The sequence below is a fragment of the Platalea leucorodia genome, assembly GCF_965183815.1.
Source record: "Platalea leucorodia genome assembly, chromosome: 2".
In the NCBI taxonomy this organism is placed as follows: Eukaryota; Metazoa; Chordata; class Aves; order Pelecaniformes; family Threskiornithidae; genus Platalea; species Platalea leucorodia.
In genome coordinates this window covers 56,735,956-56,758,530 of record NC_138824.1, presented here as the reverse complement: position 1 = coordinate 56,758,530, position 22,575 = coordinate 56,735,956, and the positions used below count along the sequence as shown (strand labels likewise).

At 38.8% G+C, this 22,575-nt stretch overlaps 1 protein-coding gene across 1 annotated transcript in view; it reads left to right on the top strand.

Moving 5' to 3' along the window:
* The window catches only part of ABCC4 (ATP binding cassette subfamily C member 4 (PEL blood group)), a 154,281-nt gene that overhangs the window by 64,590 nt on the left and 67,116 nt on the right, over window positions 1–22,575 (top strand). The window contains exon 20 of the mRNA XM_082305100.1: window positions 22,210–22,289. Within this exon, the coding sequence (XP_082161226.1) occupies window positions 22,210–22,289 (80 nt within the window). The remainder of the gene's footprint in view (window positions 1–22,209; window positions 22,290–22,575) is intronic.

Sequence of the window (22,575 nt, the reverse complement as noted above, 5' to 3'; positions counted from 1 at the left end):
TGTTCTTTTAAGCTAATACAAAAAAATACGTTGTCCTTAAAACAGCACAGGCTTTGTTTTTTACTCTCTGTGCCAAGCTCTAAAGCACATTCACGTGTGCGCAGGTTTGTTAGTTTATGTTAAAAAGAAGTCCCTATAGGACAGCCTTTTGTTGTAAAATAAAAACACAGCTTCTCTCTTCCGTGTTGGTAATCACTTGCATTTGTTGTTATTAAGATGGCAACACAATAGGTTCTATCAATCATTGAGATCCTTAACAACCGCACAACGTTGTAAATATTATGTTTGGGTGTTTGAGTGGAACAGCTCGTCACTGAAGTAGGTGTGGTAATTAAAACCTGTTAGGTTGCTACATGTGTTTAAAAAAAAACACTAATGTTTTTTCATATAACAATGGCGATATGTACTTTAAGCCTTATCAGGGCGTGATTATTAAATGATATTTTGTGGGAGTTGCTCATTTACTGTTAGCATTATCATGGCTTTTGTTAAGAGTTTAAATAGCCTTACGCTTCAGTGTGTTTTATCCCCATTATGATTCTGTCAGGAACCTTATAAAGTTGATTGCTATAGGAGTAGTCTTTAAAGTTAGTAAATAGTACTATGGAGTTATGTTTACGTTTATTATCTATTAGTATAACTCAATTCAACTCTCCCCTATTTTCCCTGCAATAATAATTGAATGAAATTTGGCTGTAAACTGATGAGACAAGCCCATTACATTTTCAGTGCACCGAGTCAGTGCTCACCCTATTGACGTTTAATGCAGGAGATAAAATTAAAAGGTTTACGGAAAAGCTGTTTGTAGGAGGGGATGGGGCATTATTTGATAGGGAAATAGCATGAAGCTTGTACTGACAACCACTATCCAAGTGCAGTCCCCCGCTTTCCTGGCACAAGATTTCACATCCCTTCACAGAGATTTTCTATCTTCTTCACATTAAGATCCCCTGGTGGGGAAAACGGCCTGCTGCGAAACTCATTTCTGACCATATGCTGACCTGCCCAGATACTGCAAAGTCTAGTTTTTTCATTTGCTGAAGCAACCACAGAGAGCTGCTATCGCCCCACCTCAGCCAAGCAAAAAGGAGGCATGGAGGAGTCGACCGAGGCAGAGAAACCTAATTAAAAGTATTGACTTTAGAAGACAAGCCATTCAGAGACACGTCTTTCCCTCAAGTGTAGCAGGAAAGTAAAAATGGAGTTATGTTTTAGTCTCGCATAGGTGGCAGGCTATTTGACGAGATTTGTGGCGAGGAGGAAAGAAACGTTGGTTGGAGACACTTGAAAACAGAGGGAGAGACTGCAACAATATCGGTGGAAAAACTGCAAGGGGCTTAAAAGAGGGCCTAGCTGAGGTGATGCGGCTGCCAATAAGCTTTTGGAGATAATCTGAAGGATGGAGGGGGTTTTGGTTTTGAGAATAACTAGTTTAAATATATACCTTTTTTTGCTATTTTTAATCTGCCTAAAAATTGTGGGATGATGCTGTGGCTGTTGTGGGTAGTGGGGATTGGAGGCACCACATGGATAGGAATTCCTCTCTTGCTGTTCATGGACGCCCATTCTGGGTGGGAAACAGGCATTTTTGAGAGATGAGGAAAAACTTATCAAAAACCCACTTTCGTTCCACCTTGGAACAAGGCAGAAGCATTTCCAAAAAAATTATTTTGGGGAAGAGCAGGGCAGGGATAACGAATAGCCAGGTGTTGAGAGCACGTACGTGGAACATGGGGAAGGCAGCCCAGATCTCCTCCCTCTCTGATTTAATACGGGCCTTGGAGACGTGGCTCCCCCATCCCAGGTGAAAGCCCTTGGCCATCAGGCTCTTGGCTCTTCTGGGCTCTTCCCCATGCCGTAACCTTTCATTGCTGTCTCTTACGGGGACACAGACATGGTTAGGCCACTGTGGTGGTTGCAGAAAAAAACAGCCCCCCCCTTTTTTTTTTTTTCTTCCTCTGAATGGCTGTAAATTAAAAGAAAACAGACTATCACAGTGCAAACTCATTTCATTAGCACTGTTCTTCTGCTTTATGCTGCACAGAAATCTTTCTCCCAGATGATCCTAGGTAATCTGCACTGCAGCATCTGGGTGAATTAATTAGTCTTTTTTTTTTTTTTTTTAGATTGCCAGCATCTTGCATATTATGCAACAAGTGAAGATTAGTTTGTGCCTGTGGTGATCTTGCAAAGTATTTGGAAACAAAAGGCATTTCTCGATCCAAAATTAAAATTTTAGTGTAGAAAAGAATGGATGTTGTATGTGAATCTGCCTGTTCTGGCAATCCAGAATAAAAACCAAAGGATAGAAATCAACAGTTAGGGAAGTGGAGGTATTGGATCGAGCTCGACTTTAGTGTGCTGTTCAGTTTAAAAAATACAAACTTGACAGAGTTAATTACAAAGCTATTTGCGAATAGTACAAGACAAGCTCGCTTGCTTGCTTCCACCCTGTCTTCCCCAGGTGTTCTTTTTTGTCCGCAGGATCAGTAGGTACTTTGTCAGGGGCTTTTTGTTATGTATTCAGGTGAGTACATATGCAGGACCTTCTTCAGGTTTTGATTTCCGATGTCATTTTATGCAAGATAATGTTGTATTGGGAGGAGGCAGCATTATGACAAGGTGTATGTGTTGACAGCTGCCAGTCTTAAGAGAGCTTTACAAAGTGTTTTAAAATAGCATCATGCATATGAAGAACATTTTTTTTGGTTTATTAGTTACTGGGCAATAGTCCTGTAATTAGAACAGTAGTATGTAATGGACATTAATCATTGCTTGTGGCAATGCCAGCCTTGAGGTGGGTAGCTTGAAACTGGAAACCGCTGGTTCATGGAGGTTTGTTTTAATGTTCATTTAAACTTTGGCTCTTGTTGAACATTTTCCTAGGTGTTTCTCATTTGCATATTTTGTTGGCATAGCTTTTGATTTCAGCTTGAGCAAAATATTTGGTTGTGGTGGTCCCTAACGAGAGGTTGTGGAGTGAGGAGATTTCTGAAACATCTGGAGAAGCTGAGGCTGCTTTAGCTGTTACTGACCTAATGCTGGGTAGGAAATTGTATTCGCAGAGGCAGCATGCGAAGCAAGCTGACTGCTGTATGGGAAAAAGGTGTCCGAGTCTTCATTCTCAACTGTTTGGTTGAGAGTAGAAGTGCGTTGTATACTAGGGAGGTGGTTTTGGTTTTGTGTTGGACTTTTCACTGCTATAGCAGACTCACAAATGACTACTAATCTGCTTGTTTTCTAGTTGTAGCATCCCCTCATCCTTCCTTATTTGCCAGTTAAAAAAAGAAAATAGAGGTCTCTAATGCTCCTCAAACTTGAGCTTTTATCATGTGCTACTTGTGCAACGTTTATGACATTCGTAAACTCAAAGGAAGTTTAAAGTTAAACTCCTCATACGTTCATGGTTTTTCTGTCCACTGGCATGGTCCTTGTCAGTTTTCACCCACTGTGTACCTGAATTTATCCTCTACTTTCTGTGTCTGGGAACGCTACTCTTCCATCTCTCCCAACACCTTTACCCTGTATTCTGCATACGTCCTGCCCTCTTTCAAGCATAAATCTTCACTAGCTTGTGTTAGTGTTGGGGCACAGAGCGCAGAATAATCTGAAGGTGCATGGAAAACTGAGAAGGGGAAGATTTGGAACATGGACATTATTGCTGGCAATTATAAGGTATAATGGATGGGGGATAGGTGGCCTAACTCTTCTCTTCCTCAGTTTTCTTTTTATCAGATGTGATGAGATTTCTCTGTGTGTGTGGTAAACCTGTTTTTTCTCAATGAAGTTGTTGTCTGTTTAATATGCAAATGATGCAATGCAGAATATTGCTAATTCGTGCGTAGGCAAGAAAAAATCCTCTGCTTTGTGGTAAGCTTCCCTTCATCGGGAATACATGTTCCTTTGTCCCTGCATGTATTCATTTCTCAGCATAATTTCATGTTCATCAGTTTGAATGTTCACAACCCAAAATAGATACAGTTCAGTCTAAATTGTCAGACAAAGTTCCTACATCTGTTTTTAAGATGTCATAAGTAACTTCTCATACAGGAATACTGTTCCTGCCCCATCCTTTCTAGGGCATGCTCAGAGGACAATAAATGATTAGATGCTGGGAACATTTGATCAGTGTTGGGGTTTTTTTTCCCCTCTCTCTTTTTAATATGAACATTTAAAGCTGTAAATAAATTTTACACTATCTCATTCATCTCTTTTTCCAGTGTACTTATTTTATGTTTATAATCTGTTATGCTGGTCTTTAGAGAGAAGGTCTGAAATGTCTAACTTCACTTAGGGAGACTGGGTTTAGAATATTAAAAGTTTTGTATGCAGTGATCTTCTCATTAAGTGCGATAATGAACAGTTTCAGAAATACTGTTGCTGTCTATCACTCATGTTTGCTTTCTCTTCCCTCTCACTGAAATAGGTGAATATATTGTAAATGCTGGGCTTAATGAAGAACCTTCTATTTTTGTTGTGACCTGTAAACATCAGTAAATCTGTGCATCGCCTAATGAGATAGGAGCCTAACTTTTTCTTTCAGTTTACAGAAGGAGAAACTAACAGCAAACTGAAGTGCTGGGGTTCCTGTGCCTGTTCAGACCAGATTTGGCGCTTACTTGGTTAAGTTATTGTTGAGTATAAAGTACAAAGGGTATCTTTGTTATGGTAAGATTATCCTTTCAGTAAAAGAGGTTAAGTGTTCTGTGAGTAAAATATACAATTTTCTGGCATAAAATAATAGAATTTCTTCAAATCCATGATTATTTCTATTTTCTAGCCATTCAGGATTCCAGTTTGAAGAATATGTATAATGAGGAATGACCAAAGAAGGGTATTCACAGGGGTTAACATTACCCTAGTTTTGGTAGGTACGTGATGGAGAGGTAGGCTCTTCCAGGGCATTATTGAGAGCACCAATGTGAGGCTTTTGCTCTTAATCTCACTGGAAAGAGCTGTCTTTCCTACCCACTACAGTGTGGGGCTTCAGGGTACCTAGCTGTCAGCGTGCTTAAGGATGGGTATCTTAAAATCTTCAGTATTCTGAATTTATCACTAAATTTAAGAGGAAGGAATGAACCGTAATTGTAGTATTTATTTTTATATATACATACACACACATATATAGATATATGTATTAAAAATACATATATATATATAAAAACCCCATATGCTTTGCCTGATGTTAGTATAAGGCTTCTTTCCTTTCTCCCTTCCTTCGTTCCCCAGGCTCCTCTTAGAAGAATAAATCTCCCTCCCCTCAGTCTCAACAACCGGCCAAAAGTAAACCATTACTGTTAGCCTTCCAGAATATTTCTGGTATTTTCTCATTAAAAGATGGTAAGATGGTTTAAGGAAGAGTTGGTAGCAGTTACCTTTAGTCAGCTAATGTTCCCTTACCGTTGGAGAAAAAAAAATATTTGATGCTCATTTAGGACGAAAGATATCTGCAGAAACCTCTGCAAATTCAAAGCACCAGAATTGTGAAATATAGATGGTTTTAGCTTTAGAAGTGTCATCTTTTTTCCTATTGAACTGACAATATAGAGGGAACATATTTTCCCCGATATTTTCAACAGAAAACTAGTTCTATTAGACTTGTTCTAATATTAAGAAATCTTATCTAAGGAACACTTTCAAAATAAAACCAAATTTGAGAGAAAAAAGTGCCTTGAGGTTTTTATAAAGCTGACAAATTTTAATATTCCAAATATGTAGTGACAATGATCTTTTTTCATAATTAAGCTACGAGTATGGTTTAATATTGAATTCAAAGCCATTCACTAAATGCTGCTTATATTTAAACCCCCAAAAATCCCCAACAGAAAAAAATGGAAAAAAAAATTCCAGTGTATTTTTTTTTTTTTTAATTGAGATAAGAAAAAATAAACTCTGCTGCACCTCAGTTTAATAATCAGTGTTGCTCAGCTACTACCAAAGGCTTAAGGAACAGTGTTTAGAAGTGATTGTTTAGAAATAAGTGTTTCTCAAAGATTATGAGGGCTTATACAGATGATTTTGTTCACCTGCTGAGTGTTCGAGAGTAGAAATGTCCAATCTGACACTTTCCAGAAGTGTTTGTTTGCTTAAAAAATAGAAACCTTCCTGTGGAAAAACAGCATTTCATTAATTGTTTTCCCATCTTAGCCATGCAATAAAGCAATATTATGTATTTTTAATGGAGACATGAACATCTTGTGAAATGCAAAATCCCAAGTTTCTGAAACAATCTAAGATGTTTGCAGCTTAAAATGTAGTGCTGCGAGCACAGCTTAATTTGTTAATACCTTTGCACTCTGCTTCTGTTGTTTGTACTTCTCGTGAGATGCAAGACATTCAAATGCTTATTGACTGCTTTTTATTAATTGTAAAGTAGGCATGGAGGTGTTTTGAATAGAAAACTTATGTATTTTTCAATTAAATGGGCAGAAGGAGAACAAGTTAGTACTATTGTTCTTGGAAAAACAGAAGAATATATTCAGTCTTTGACTCTGTGAGGAGGAGGTGCAAGAATATTATCCCAGCTAGTGATCTCCAGCACTGGAACAGAATAGAATTTGCAAACTTCTTTGGGTTGTATCTGAATTACTACAAAGTAAGTGTGATGGCTTTCAGTCTGGAAGCAAAAGGGTTAAGTGGCCCTTCACACCCCTTAGATTGGTGTACAGCAGTGATTCATACCTGTCTTTCATCTCATCTTTAAAGGGATGGTGGTTCTTCATAATGGAGCTTGACCAGCAGGATAGGCAAAGTATGCTGTTGGTGTAAGAGGAAGCGTGATGGGTATAACGCTTGCTCCTTAGACCAAATTTGCCTCTTGCTATATGCCTTTCTGCTGTAATACCAAAGCAATTCAGAGAGGAAACAGAGCAAGGAAGGCAGTTATTTTAATTAGTGAATTGTACGCTATCCTCAAAGGCTCTGATACTTCGATCTAATTCAGTCTTCTGATTTTCTGTTGATTCTTCCAAATGTTTCAGACTTACTCAGACAAAAGCCTCTTTCTTCACAATTGTCAAATTTCATTGAATCTCAAGTCTTGGTGATAGAGCTTAATTGTCAGCAAAATAAGTCTTGGTTTCTGTAAATTGTTTGATCCTCAGTTGGTTTAGAAGTGACAATATACTTTCTTTTACAGGGTTTAGATATTGTTTCCATGTGGCATATGGAGCAAAGTTGGACCAACTAAAGAAATTATTTCAGTTGTTTTCTGTCAGGACGGCTTAGACAAAGAGCTTAGTCTCAGATCCTTTAAAGTTCAAGCATCTGCCACTAGGGGCAAAAATTATTTTCCTGTAGGCATTCATCTTTTATTGTAGATTTACTGTGCTGCTTCACTTGGTTGATAATCTAATTTCAACCTCAGAGATGAGTCATACCTCCTCAATGGGATTCACAGCTAGTTTAAATTCTCTTATGTCAGAACCTTTCAGTTCTTCCAGGATCTCTCTGCTGAACATAATGGTCCTTTGGATGGCTGAATGCACTGAGGAGGAAAAAATGTGACCGATGCAAGCAGTAACACTTTCATGATGCTGTTTTACAGCATACATCAGGTTTTATTTTCAATATTTATTTGAGTTTCTAGTTCAGGTAATTTGTGATGTCTTGACTTAGGTCCGGATCGTGCCAAGTGGTCCATTGTGGACAGAATTCTGCAGGTATGAGGGTGGTACCCCACTGAAGTAAGGAACCTTCTCGAAGGTGGGATAGACCTCACCACATGGATCGTGTGCTGTATTAGAGACTTTTGTTTCATAGGACCAGCATTTCCTATACCAACTGTGATATGACAGTTTTCCAGAAAAACACTGGAATGTGAAAGGGTACAAAACCTTGATGTCAAGAGACATTTCAGTCTCCTTTCTTTGGAAAAACAAACCAACCAACCACAGAAAACCCCAGTTGTCCAGAAGGTTCTAAAAGGTTTGAGAGTGATCCAAACACTTAAACTTGTTCGAGACCTCTTCCTGAAAGCATAACCACCGTATAGTTGACCACTAAGACCTTTAGGACTTGAATGTTCATATTTGGAATGTGAATTGCTATTTAAGGACTTCCTCTCCAGAGTCAGTCAAGGACAAAACAGACATTCAGAAAGTTAAGAGGCATTGTAAATACCACTCAGCTGTGATGAAATGTTTATTGGATGCTTTTCGTATGCATTCTAAAGTTAAGCTACATTTTGAAAACCATCAGAGCCAACATTTGTTCTCTAAATATTATAATGAAATATCTACAATGCTAAGTTGTTACTAATTCATACTCTGTAATATTAATAGTGGTTGGGTTATTGACACAATTTTGCCTCCCATGGTTTTTTTTGCTTGAAATTTTACTTTTGTTTCGTATGTTTTAAGGATGCAACCACAAATTGATCCAGAATCAAGTTCTGTGCTTATGCTGTTTTGTGAAGAGGGAAGGAGAAACACAAGATATTTTTCTGTTGTTTAATTTCATTATTATATGTGTATTTTTCCATTTTAATCCTGCCTTACCAGAGATTAGGTTAATGCCTTTTTTAACGCAGAATAATGGCAAAGCAGTCGTTTTAAAACAGCCTTTCCCAAAACGTGTGGGATGAGATTGTGATCAGTGATTATTTGCAAAATTTGTTGTTTTTATTCCAAAGTATAACTTGTGCTTTAGATCCATGAGAGAATTTTATAGTGCTTTATATATTGGATATGGATACCTGAAAGATAGGTATTTTGTCATAGTCTTTGCATTGCTCCTCTAGTTGTCCAGTTCCTTGCAGTCCTGGAACTTCTTTCATCCTGATGTGATGTAATTTCAGCAGAGAAACTGCTGGTTTAAAAAAAAAAAAATACAAAACCAAATTGTGGTTAAAATGGATGTCAGAGAAACAAAATGAGGCATAAATAAGTGAAGTGTTAAGACCCAAAGACAGACATGTTTTATTTTGAAGGAAAAAAGAAAACTTTTACTGAGAATTCCTCTACCTGAAATCTTAATTGGTCTTGTGAAATCTTAAGACCCTGTGTGAATGAAATTAAGCAAACTAATTAGAGTATACTCTAAAGCCTAACTTGAGACGCAACCTGCTGTTGCCCCTGCGGTTCTGTAGTTAGCAGAGTGAAATATGCTCCTGTAAGAGCAGTTTAAAGCAAGAACTAAAATCCTCTGAATTGTTCTCTAAAAGCATCTCTCAACAGATAGCGAGCCTTGCCTCATCTGTCTAAGCGTAACCTTGTAAATAGTCTTTATGTATCAAAAGCTTATGGTTATGCACTACGTCCTGGATGAGTTTTGCAATCTCCCTTCAGGTGATAGTGGCCTTTTGGCTTCCATAGGAAGCCAAATTCCATGGGAATTTTTTTGGAACTATTTCAGAACCTGATCTCTCACTTGCTGTAAGGATATTCCTTGTTTTTCAGTGTAAAACACCCTTCCTGTTGCCTTTACGGCTCATGTGTGGTTATTGTGGTTCCCCTATCTAGCTTTTTTTTGTTACTCTGCATTTGCAAAACATTAATTCAGGCACTCTTCTAGTTTAAGTGTTGCAGCCACCTTCTGTTCTCGCTTGCTTTGTCCCAAACTATTCCACGCTTCCTAGCCTATGCCTCGCCACGTCAGGCTTCATGCCTTGCTTGTGCATGGGATGACATTCTGTCCTCTTTTTCAAGCGTGCTTATTTGTATCCAGAACTTGTGCCATTCCGTGGTGAAGGGGAATGGAAGAAGCAATGTTGAAGGCAGGGGGAGGAGAGGAAACGACGAGCGGATACGCAGTGAATGAAGCAGAAGTTGAAGAAGAGGGCATGTGCAAGCAGCCAGCCTGCACAGGGCAGAAATTCAAGTCAATACGTACAAAGCTCTCTCGATATCCAAACATCCCAAGTTTGGCAACTTCTGTGACTGTTACTACCAGCTAGTCTTTTGACAGTCCTGTCTTGCAGCTCCTCCTCAGGGCCAGATGGAGAGAAGGCTTTTTCTTGATCTTATGGCCCCGGTGTACTTTGAGGGAGTCTACCAGGAGGTGCAGAAAGGAGCGTGGCTTCATTTGAGCATTAGCCCTCTTCCCATGCAAAGCTTTTACTATTTCTGCACCTGGTAACTGGAGCTGTTGGCACATTGCTGTTTTTTTTTTCTTCCCCCCATCATCGTTTTGCCTGCTTATCTTTCATGCTTACATCTTTGCAGCTTCCTGCTCTCTGTGCAGTAAAGTTCATCCACAAGCTGGCTCTTCTTCACGTTAAAATCATCTCTCAAGATGATACACCAGTATCATTGTAACCGCAGTATAACTGTACACTGACAGTAGTTAAACATATGGGTGGAGAAACTCATTAATTCCCTGATCCCTTTGTTTTCCTGTACTTTAAAAAAAAAAAAAAAGGCACACATCTTGTCCTGCAACTTTCTGTTCCAGTGTACTGCTACACCTTCCCGTTGCTCGTTGTTCCTTTTATACTCAGTTGTGTTGGTTTCTCTTAACTGACACAACAAACTCCTCAGGGCAGGGCATGCTGCTGGCTACGTGATGGTCCAGCGTGCATCCTAGTGAGGCTCTGCCTCCCACTTCAGATATATTCATCCTCTTTTGGGTGTTTCTGTCAGGCAAATAACAAATGGCAGCGTTCTCAGGAGTCCCTTGTTGTGGGCGGCACTCTTCTTTTTTTGCCTATTTATTTATTTAGGAGTTGATAGTGCTGGACAGTTGTAAATCTGAGCTTCACAGTGAAGTCTGTCTTTGAATTGAACAAAGACAAAATAGATTGTAAATTGTATTCACTTTTGCTTGAATGACTGTTCAGTGAACCCATTTTTTTCTCCTTGATGTGTATGAATTTTTTTCTCTGTTTATAGAAAAGTGAGAAATGGTGCTGTTAATGTGTTTATGTTTATCATTCTAAGTTTCTTAGTTATTATTTTAAAACCATGACAAAATAGAAAATTATAGGGCTATGTTAGGTTTTTCTTTAATTTTAAGTTAAGTATATGTAAGTATATGTTTTTAAAATAATTTAAGCTCTAGCATTCAGCTGTCAGAAAATCTTGGGGGATGAATTTAAGGTGTATTTCTACATGAACATTAAAGGTTCTTTGGTTTTGATTTATACACTACTAGTGTTTTAGTATGGTCAGCAGCTACTTACTCCTAGTATGTTTTTCTTTTTTGTTTTTGAGGTGAAGCTTTCTAATGCTTGCCCAGTAGAGGGGGTACAGTAAAGTCATACACAGTGCAATATAACTTTTCACAATGCTTAGCATTTAAATTTCTTTCTTTTAATGTGTATAATATACAGTAGAGAAGAGGTCATATTTTGGGTTTTTTTTTCTTATTTGAATGTATACTATACCCCACATTTCCATTTCAGTGTTGTTAATTATAGTTTAGGCTTAAAGAGGCTTACATTATAGTGGTATTTTTTTCCCTGGAAGCTGATAGCCCAAAGAAATGCATTGTCAGACCATATCTAGATTCCTTTGGACAGCAGTCCTTGCTTGAAGAAAATGCTTGGGATGTGGTTGCCTTCAGCTTTTCTGAGCCAAAAGATTTTTGGTTGTTTCTCAGGTGAGATTTGGAAGTGGAATTTGGTGCCAATCACAAAACCGAAAAGGAGGTGAAGTCATCCCTCCTTATACCCTACAGCCCACTCCGCGGGAAAGGATCCATTCTGTGCCCTGAATTAGGCCAAAAAAAAAAAAAAGGGATTTGAATCCAGCTGTAGTGCCTCCCATGCTGATTGCTGTAGCCTTCAGGCATGCACTCATTTGCCGTCTTCTGGTGCCATACTTATTTACTGATTCATCCAAAGGGAGAACAGCTTGAAGAGCAAAGACTGAAGGAGGCCTACCGCAGAATTGCCTCTAGTAGAGCAATTAACATGCTCGCTGGAGAGGTGGGCGACCCACATTCAGTGCATGTGCCGTGACTGGTAAATACAACATGTTCCCTTGCGTCTCTGCCCAACCTTCACCTCTCATGTAAGCGTCCTGACCCCTGGGCTTGGCTGTACCTTTATAAACAGGATGACAGCTTTCCCAATGTCTTCTTCCTTTGTGGTTTTGTGAATGGTACCCAAGTTGTGAATCGAGTTGTTTCCAGATTTTCTGTGGCTTTGCTTTAACGTGTGGTTTAAAATGTCCTAAATTGAAGGAAAATTTTTAATTTCATGGGGGTGGTGGTGTCTTTTTTTAACACACAGCAGATTTTCCAAGCAAATGCTTTGATTAGTTGTATGGCAAACTCAGAGACACAGTTCTAATTTTCTGATAGTTATACCAGAGTTTCTCTTGAGTTCAGTAGTAATGACATTTCATGTGAGACAGGAAGAATCATTCTCTTCAGTGTGTGGGAGGGGATCTGAATATATATGATTGGTAAAATACAGGATAGTATTTGTTTTCTGAGTGATAACTGTATCAGCCACCTAGCAGTTTCAACTGGAGATTTCAGGAGGCAAAAGCTTTATATTCAGTAATGTCCTACTTGGTTATTGTCATCTTAGACTGCAGTGATGATTAAGCCCTTCTAACTTCAACAACCCCCCCAAAAAAGGGAAGAAAAACATTCAAAAGAAGCAAATTAAGATTCTTATTCAGTGAATTATCCTTAGGAGATGGAATGGTAAGAAAATTAACAAATAAAAGCAGATTTGCAAGAGCTATGTGAGATCCCCCCCCAATATTTTCTGAAATACAGTATTTAAAGCCTATTCTGAATCTAGTGTTGGTAGTATAAATAGCACAGGAAAACTCCTTTTTGTCGTTGGAAAAACCTTACCAGAAAGGTGACATAGATTTCCATTTTTGTTTTAATACTTGTATTGATGTATATTTATATCTAACCCCCACATCTGAAAGTAGCTCTAAAAGCTGTTTTTCTCTCATATAAAAATTCCAGCAACAGAATACTCTTCAGATACTTCAGTTCATCCTGATTTGTAGCGTTCTGTTTAATTCATTGTAAGCCCCCCCTCCAGCAAAACAACACTTGGGACATATTTTCAATCCAAATTGGATTTATAGCAGAAAGGAGAACTAGACTACACAAGTGCTCTTTCAGAAGTGGGTGTGTTTGTGGTTAAATAGTTTAGCAAAGAAATAAATTCATAATCTTGCTAGTAAAAAGCCAATATAGGACTGTATTTCGTATATACTATTCCAGGTTTCTGTTATAGTGATACTTTGTATTGTGGTAAGAAGTTGAAGTAGGTAACTTTACATCTGGAACAGAAAAAGAAGGTGGTGTAAATCAACAGAAAATTCTATAGGTAGTGTACAACTTGACATCTTTTTAAAGGCCAGTTGATAAGAAGTTGCGAGTGGTTACCATTTTTTAATTCTTTTTTTTTTTTTTCCCCTTCAGGAGGGGGAAGGAGGCCAGTGTCAACTCTTCCCATACCCCCTCCTCTGTATAAATACTTTTTTAAAATATCTTCTTCCTCATGTTGTAGTATACAGCAGAAATTTTGTGCTTTATGTTGGCAGTACGTTAGAGTTGGTGGCTTGGTTTTAGTTTTTTATTTATTTCAGTATGTTTAAATGTAGATTTTACTCATTAAACTCAGGATAACTTAATATAGCCCCAGTGAATAAAAATTAGTTTAAAAAGAAGCAGAAAGGATATCCAGAGCCTAACTTCTGGAACTGTTAGAACTTTGTTCTGGCAATCTTCATCACAGAATTACATTGGAAAGGTTTAATATTACTCCAGGGATTGCGAGGAGCGGGGGGAGAGGGTGCAGGTAGGTGTCTGCTTTCATTGTCATTCTAATTATGAAGCAGAGATGTAGCTTTGTACTGAGGTTATGGGATAAAGCTGTGTTATATAGCCAGAAGTGTGTTCTTTTGAATGATTCCGATACTTTCTTTCACACAAAATTACAAAAGAAAAAAGACCTGTGAATGTTAATTATTGGGGTAGGGGGTATCATTGTAAGGATCAATAATTTGGAAGTTGCTACTTAATGTATTATCCCACATCTATCACGCTTTTGTAAAAGAGATCATGTTGTTATCGAGTATAATACAGCACCAAAGTTAAATTCTGTTTTGCAAATTCTGTTACAGCTGAAATTGTAGGCTACTTGGTTAATTGGTAGTGATATATAATATGAAAGGCAGTTACAATGCAGAAGGTCTTTCAAGAAGGTATTTACTCAGCATTGGTGAGGCCGCACCTCGAGTCCTGTGTTCAGTTTTGGGCCCCTCACTACAAGAAGGACCTGGAGGTGCTGGAGCGTGTCCGGAGAAGGGCAACGAAGCTGGTGAAGGGTCTCGAGCACAAGTCTTATGAGGAGCAGCTGAGGGAGCCGTGTTTGTTTAGCCTGGAGAAGAGGAGGCTGAGGGGAGACCTTATTGCTCTCTACAACTACCTGAAAGGAGGCTGTAGCCAGGTGGGGGTCGGTCTCTTCTCCCTAGTAACAAGTGACAGAACAAGAGGAAACGGCCTCAAGCTGCGCCAGGGGAAGTTTAGGTTGGATATTAGGAAAAACTTCTTCACCGAAAGGGTAGTCAGGTGCTGGAACAGGCTGCCCAGGGAAGTGGTTGAGTTTCCATCCCTGGAGGTATTTAAAGGATGGGTAGACGTGGTGCTTGAGGACATGGTTTAGTGGTGGACTTGGCAGTGCTAGGTTAACGGTTGGACTTGATGATCTTAAGGGTCTTTTCCAACCTTGACGATTCTATGATTCAAGATTTCTCCCCCCCAATCAAGATGTTTTTTCTTTGTGTGCTTCTGTTTTTAATGAAGACTTTATATATCCTTTCTGCATTGTATCGTAAGTGAGGAGATAGACTTTGGCCGCTGGTAACTGATGTTAATACACATGCTTTTCTGGGCACACCCAGGAAAAAAGACAAGTCAACTGTACCACATAATTTAGCAAAGGGATAAGTCAGCTTGCATGGAGCATTGACCTATTTTGATTTTCTACAAGCAGGGTAGTGCTAATCAGTAGGTCATTAAAATACTGCGTGTTTCTAGTGGACTGGAAAACTCAAGAAACAACTGTACAGTTAGGATCAATGTATTCATACTAGGTAATGTAGACATCTCCATCAGCAGTAAAAATAGAAATTCATTTCCAAAGAAGCCTGTTTTCCATTCTTATCTTTGTCATAGTTATCCTTCTTTCTTTAAATCCTACACTTAAAAATAAGATCAAACACAGCGTTCACATTTTCTTCTCGTTTCCTAACTGTTTTCCTGTTTGACAGCATTCGTGTAAAAAGTCCTTTTCAAGTAGTAAATTAATTTGGATAGAAGGCATCCCACCTGAATTCATTACATGCTGGCAGTTTAGATAAATGGATATTATGATCTCAGCATATTTTGGCCCAGCACCACTGTGCCCATTTGCAAATGTCTAAGAAAGTGATAATATTCCTGTCAGTTTCAGGCTGCTAAAGAAAAAAAATGGGGTAGAATTTCTTATTTATATTTATAGGATGCCTGTGGGGAAGACAGTAATGCTGTATATGGCAGTTTGTGTGGACATGTGGTGCTAAACATATATTAAAAAAAGATAACAGACCTATTGACGTTTCTTTGTAGAAATATGGAAGAAAAGCCAGAGTAGATCAGTAATTGACAGCTATGCAGGAGATGCCTTTCCAGATTTCTTTCTGAAGAAATATTTCACAAAGTTACAATTCCTTTCAAAGTCGGTAATCCATCTTTAATTATTTTGTGCATTTCATAGTTGTATTTTACAAGGTTGATGTAATGTCTGCTTCCTGCCAACATTTGATATGGACAATCCACTTTGTCGCTGCTTTGATGAAATGGAAGGCTGCTTGTAGTTGCAGTACTTTTTTTTTTTTTTACTTTTTTTTTCTTTTTCACCATATGTGTGCGAACTGAGCACGGGTGAAGACTTATCAGTCACTGAATGCCATAGCTTAACAGCAAGATACATGGGGAGCTGTCGATTCATACCACTAACAGAATAGGAAACATGTTCAATGTAGTTAAATTGATGGTGCGAAACATGTTCAATGTAGTTAAATTGATGGGCGTTTAAACATACCCAGTTCTGTGCAACTAGTTCTTTTATTCCTACCCTTGAGTACGCTTTTATTACCACATACCCACTTCTGAGCATTATTTTACTACCATGCATACGTTTAAAATGACTTTGGTTTTCTAAGCTGTGATTTGGACTGTTGAAGCACGTGATTTCTCTCGTTAGGGCAGGTTAACCCCTCTCTGTATACAAAACCTGAGGCGTGGTGTGTTGCAGCGCGTCTGCCCGGGACGAAGAGGGGAGTCAGGGGAGCGTGGCGGTGTGGGGGGGCTTCTCCTCATCCCTGAGGAAAGCAGGTTTCCACTGTCCGACGTCGGTCCCCCGAAGTTCAAGTTGTCTCAGACTAGAGGAGCGTCTCTGTGGCACGACCGCCTTCAAGCACGTGTGCAATCCCAGGTGGGGTTGCTTACGTTTAGTTAATACGTGTATGACTGAGGACCTTCTTGAATCCATTCCTAGCAGTACAAGTTGTCTTCAGACAGGTTTCTGCGAGTTTGCAGTGAGGAGTGGGAGATAATACTGTCGATTTGTTACTTTTTTCTTCACGGAGGCTGGGCAGTGGGGGAGTGTTCCTGGCTTCACTGTTGCAGAGTAGATAAAGAGATTTTGAATATCCCCCCCGGTAAATGCAGCGTACTTGTACGTGAAAACTGATATTAAGGCCAATTGCCGTGAAGGAGTTTAGGTTACTATACAAAGCAGTATTTATTAATAACATTTGTGTGCTGAACTAAAGTGTGATGCAATTAAAATTCCCTGGATTGAGGATTAGCCTGATCTCTGAGGGGGGAAGAAATTCCGAGAGCATGCACCCGTGCACGCACCAAGTGGCAAAAGCTTTCTATCCCTAGAACAACCTTCTCTTGAAACCTTTTTCTTTTCCAAACAGGCAAATCAGTGGACTAGAGAAGTAGCAACAAAGTATTTCTGCAATGTGTGATGAAGCAAGTGGGTAAAAAGACTTTGTGAACTCTTAGCAAGGTATATAAATTCAGTCTGCCCACTCTGTTCTGTTATACAGAAGTATTTCAGTGAATGCACTGGCCAACAAAGTGTACTAGAAATGCCAAATACATTTAGAAATAATGTACTGCTGCTCTTAGGGTCCTTGATATTTGGAATTTAGGTTTCACAACATTGAATGCTGTTGGTGGCATTTGGCTGTTCCAGTGGAGGATCCTAGGTTCTTGTTTGAAAAAAAAAAATCCTTTTCTTTTCTGGTGTTTACACCCTAAGTGTTGATTCAGTTTGGATTATATTTCTTTCATCGTGAAGTATGAATAAACATTTTAAACAGGTGTGGCACACTGTCAAGTGTTTTCATTATTTGGATGATAGGTTTGAACATCTATTCCGAAGTATCAGTAGGCACCTGCAGAAGCAAAGTGGGTATGTAGCACCTGAACACATTCTGATTCATGCAATTAAAGCAGTTTACAGAGTGAGGAAGAAAAGAATATCACATACTGAGGTCTGATGTCTTTTTCATGGAGAACAAAAGAGGTTTGATTCTTTCACTTCAAGTTTAGCCTAACTATTGTGTAGTGGAGTAGGTTTAATGAATCATTGTTTAACTTTGATACTGCCAAGTATTTGACCATTAAATAGTCTGAAATATGTACATAGCACTTTGGTGACAGACCCTTATTTAACTGTGATTAATTGGCATTGAATAGTTATTTAATTACTTTGGAAGAAATCTAACAACAGTGTGTGTTCTGATCGAGTTAGTTGATGTAAAAACAAACATAGGACTGTTGAAGAGAGCACGTTCCCTTTTGCAGCTTGCTACTGACGCTGCACACCATGTGGAAGCCTGAGAGTGATTAAAACAGCAGATACTATTCACAAATTTGAATGCTGTTGTAACATTGGCATACTTAGTTCTTGATTTCTTAAAAGACTTTTTTGTTAGTGGTTTCACAAAATTTCCTTTGCCTTACAAGTTTTAGATTTAGTATTTTCTTTCTGCTTTTGAAGCCCAGACTGAAGCTCACAGGGATAAGTAAAGGGTGCAATTATTACGTGAGATTGAAAATTTTTGTAAATTGAAAATACTGGGCTAGATCTAAGAATTATTGTCTCATGGCATGTATCTATATCAAAGAATTGCTCACTTAAGGAATTAGGGGTTTTTGGAAGTACAACATAATGTGGGAAGGTGGTGTTGATAGTCTGTATGTTTGGGAGAGTAGGATATTAGAAGTTTTTGAGAGAAATTTTTTTTTTTTTTTTTTTGGTGAGTTGTGCAGGTCCTGCCCTTCTTGAATAGCAGGTGCAACAGTTTCTTTAATCGGAAAAATGATCCCCAAAAGTTAGGTTTTCAAATGCTGGTAGAAACCATAGACATAACTGTAAGCATTGAGTCCTGACTCAAAATGGCTACTTTAACTTTCGTATCTAGAACGTTTTCTCTTGCGTGCTTAATAATGCATAAGCAAGCCACTGATTTACTATGCTTCCAGTAAGTAGAAACAGTTGTTTCTTCATACCTTGCGAAATAGACCTCATTTACTTGTAGACATCCTTATAAATGTAGCAATCGCTCTGGATGCAATATCATGATGGCTATGGGGCATTTTGGAGATATTTCCAAAGCATAGCACTTCAGCTTGGAGGTGCGTTGCTCTCTCTGCTATATGGTGAGGGAACTTGCTTGCTCTAGTGGGTTACTGTAGCTTGCTTCTGCATGACACGTGCTGAATAAAATGCCAGTTCAGTTATATTCATATGGATTTGAGATATATCTCCGGGCCTGTGTCTTCTCTTATACGGTCACTGGGGTAATATAATTGAAAACCAGCAACAACCAAAAATAGGGCTAAGGCTTGTGGCTTTGTCACTTGCTTTTAGCAGTAAAACATTAATGCTCACTGAAATATAAGCAGGATATGTGGACCTCTTAGCAAGAAGCGAGGTATTTTCCTACGCTTAATGACTTCAGGTGTCGTTTTCCAGAATTACTATGTGCCAACACTAAATAGACCATAAATGACTTTTTTTTGATAACTTGAAAATTCAAAAAATGAAGTTCTGCTACCAGAGATTCACTGACTGTTTATTTGGGAAGCGGCTGATTCACATCCCCACTGTTTAAATTGCTTTAATTGTATCAGGTGGACTGTAAAAGGTTACAGTTTTCAAGGATTGTCTTTTTGATACACCATTTCTTTTGCTCACTCATATTTTAGTCCATGTCATTTTACAGAATTGCTGTATTTACATTTTAGAGAGGATTAGGCAGATTAAAAGATGTTTTCATGTTTTATTGATAGCGTCAGATTAATTTCCACTTTCCTAGTGGCAGCTCTCAGCTCTGTCAAAACACGGTCTGTAGAAACACTGTTATACTTAACAATTTCATAAGGCAGTAGCCAAAAATACAGTTTTGGCAATTAATTAGTAGCTTGATTACCAATGGGAACTGGAGTAGTTGGTGGTTAGTGGATATATGGAACAGATAGTAAAACCAGAGGACTACCGAGGTTGGCTCAAGTGAGCTAAATTTTCCTTCATGACCGTGTTCCTCAAAGAACTTCACTGGAAAAGATGTTGCTGTGGAGAACATTGCCAGAGTCACTCTTGGTGTGCAGGATGAAGGCAAGTATTCTGCAGTTCTCATTTATATCTGTGCCAGCTTATTACCCCTGAAAGCGCTGGAACAGATCTGTATTGTGCTTGCAGCCTAAAGCTCTCCTTGTTGCAACACTGAAACTTTCTCAGAAAATGGCTGGAGATTGTCACAGCTTCCAAACAATTGCCGAAAAAAACCCCAAAAGCCAGACTCAAAATCTGCAAAATTTCTCCTTGAGCAACTTTAATGGGTCATTCCTCAATAGAAATGAGAACTGAACTCCAAGATGCTGTTGGAACTGAAACTAAAATCGCTTTCGACAGCGAGCATTTTGTAATGGCTTCTCTCCCCTAGCCCTTAAGGCTTCGTCCTTACCATACAAAACGAGAGTAAGCAGAGCGCTCTTCCAGGAACAAGTTTGGATGTGCTCTTCCACTTGTGGGATGAGGGAGACTGTGAAGGCATCGCTTGATTCCTGGAGGGCGCCGGCATTGACCTGACCTGCGCTATGGCCAGGGAAAGCAGCCAGCCTGCGTGACCTTGCTGCCTCCCGCCAGTGTCGCATGGGATGGCCTTTGCCCAATAGCTTCTTATATCAATCTGAAACCACTACAAATAAAACTTATTTTGGGTTAAAAGGCAAAAGGGGATTCTGAGTCTGAATTAAGTTAGGGTTTGCTCGCTATGAGAATAATCCTTTGCCCCTGCGTACAGCTTGTCATCAGTGGGTCTCACAGCATTTCATGGAGGGGCTCGGCACTGTTCCCTCTCCTTGCTCTGCTCTTCGCTCAGTAAAATCAAGTGAAGTCACTCAGGAGGCAAGTGATACAGCTGGGAACAGATTGGTAATACCCTGAGCCCAGTCCATTATGCCGTCTTGTTTCCCTCATCCGCCCCTCCTGGACAGGCCACTAAGGAAAGCCCTGTCTGAAGGAAGCATTTAACTTCTTTGAATTATTTTCTTTTTGCCAGTGAATTCTTGGTTCATTTGAAAATAACCTGGAATGTGATATTCAGGGATATTAAGAAGTCTTAGCTACAGCATGCATGCAATATGTGCTAGATCACTCTTCCACAGCCAGTCTCCGTGTAAGGAAATCACAGGAAGAGGAAACTAAAAAAAGTTGCCTTGGAGTTCCTTCTGGTATATCTACCCCAGCATGAAATAAGTGAAAGGGAACATCCCCAGCTGCCATTCCCAGTAGAAACAGATGAAAGAGATTTTTACTGAGTCTTGCGCTGCTATGTACACTTCCTCTCTGTGTGCAAAGCCTAAAAATAGGATGAATTCTACTGTTGTCTGCCTTAAGTTGCCTTAAGAAACAAATAAAAAAAAAAGAATATTCTATTTCTAGGAATAGAAAAAAGGCAGTTGCCTTTGGTGGTAAAGTACTGCAGAACAAGCTGTTCACCACCAGTATCTCTCTTTGGAGTTGTATCCCAGGCCTGAGGAGAGGATGTCTTGCATATTGCTTGGTGTGGAACAGAAATTCCCTTAAAAAAAGAAATCGATGTTATGCAACTAAATTTGTAATTTCGAGACAGCTGTGAACAGAAAACTAGAATGAAGGTTACCACAGGAGTTACTTCAGTATCTCTTATCTCTGAATTACGTCTCCAGTGCACTCCATGGAAACTTTAAACTTAACTACTTTCAGTTTAATGAGCTCCTTTGAAAAGAAAAAACAAAAAGTCTTTTGTTGCCAATGCAGTGAATGTGTTTGTACCAGTTAGAAATAATAATTGAATCAAGATATATGTAGATAAAAAAGCAATGTGAATGCATGTACGGGCATTACACACCTTAGAAAAGGCCAGATTCCCATCCTTAGCTTAGTTTCTTTCCTGGTGAGTAGAGATATCGATTAATAGAGAAAGATACTGATCCACTTATGGGTGGCAGTGTTGTGACTTTAATAATTAAAGAACTGTTGCTGTAACTGATTTTTTCACTCAAGTAGAACTGGGGAAAATAGAGAACTGTAAATGCTTCACTGACAGCAGATTAAAAATTGTTTTATTAGCTTTAATAAAGATCAGTATTGTCAAGGTTTTGAATAAGTATAAATGTAAGGCTGCTTAAATGCAAATCTATCTCAAATTTTCTTTCCGAAACACCTGCAATTTGAATCCACATATGATGGTGGAGGGGTGGGAACAGAAATAGTAAAAAGGATCAGTTAGATCAACTATGATTTATCTGGGACATGCATGCACTAGTGAGTTTCAGTCAAGGATAGGAGCAGATTCTGGCTGATGTTACTTGGTGAAACTTGTTGTCTGAACTGTAAACCTTCACCTGCACATGTTGAGCATATAAAGCATGTGTGTTTCACCTGTTAAATTCTATTGAACTATTATCTTCAAAGCCCATTTTAATTTTTTCCTAGCAGTTTAAGTAACGGTTTTATATCTGGGTGAAAGGCATTTGTAAAAAAGTATTCTTCTTCAAAATATATTGCAATGGTTGTCAAAGATTCCCTTCATGGTGGTTTCAAAAAGTATCTTTTTATCTTTAGATTCCAGCTGTTTCCTTTTTACTGTTACTAAAATGGTAAAATATGGTGTGTTTAAGATATTTTGATCTTTCAAGGAATTATATTTACTTTCTTTTTCTTTTCCAACCCTGTTCCTATAGGAAGAATCTTAAATCGTTTTTCCAAAGATATTGGCCACCTGGATGACTTGCTTCCATTGACGTTTTTGGACTTCGTGCAGGTAATGCAGTTGCTACTGTCAAAGACTTCTACGCTGCATACTGAATTTAGATTCCTGTATGCTTTGGTGAAGATCAGCTATTTGTCACAGATGTAGCTGAGTTGAATGAAAGTGCTTGTTTGTGAAAGAAAGGTGCGGTTGAAATTTAATGTGTCAGTAAAAAGCTAACATGAGTAATAACTGGCAGGTAGGAGTGGCTATACACAGCTTGCTATTATGTCAAGATTTCAGTTCATAGTAGCTACATGCTTGGTAAATTGCTCCTGATTTGCCTCCAAGCAATCTG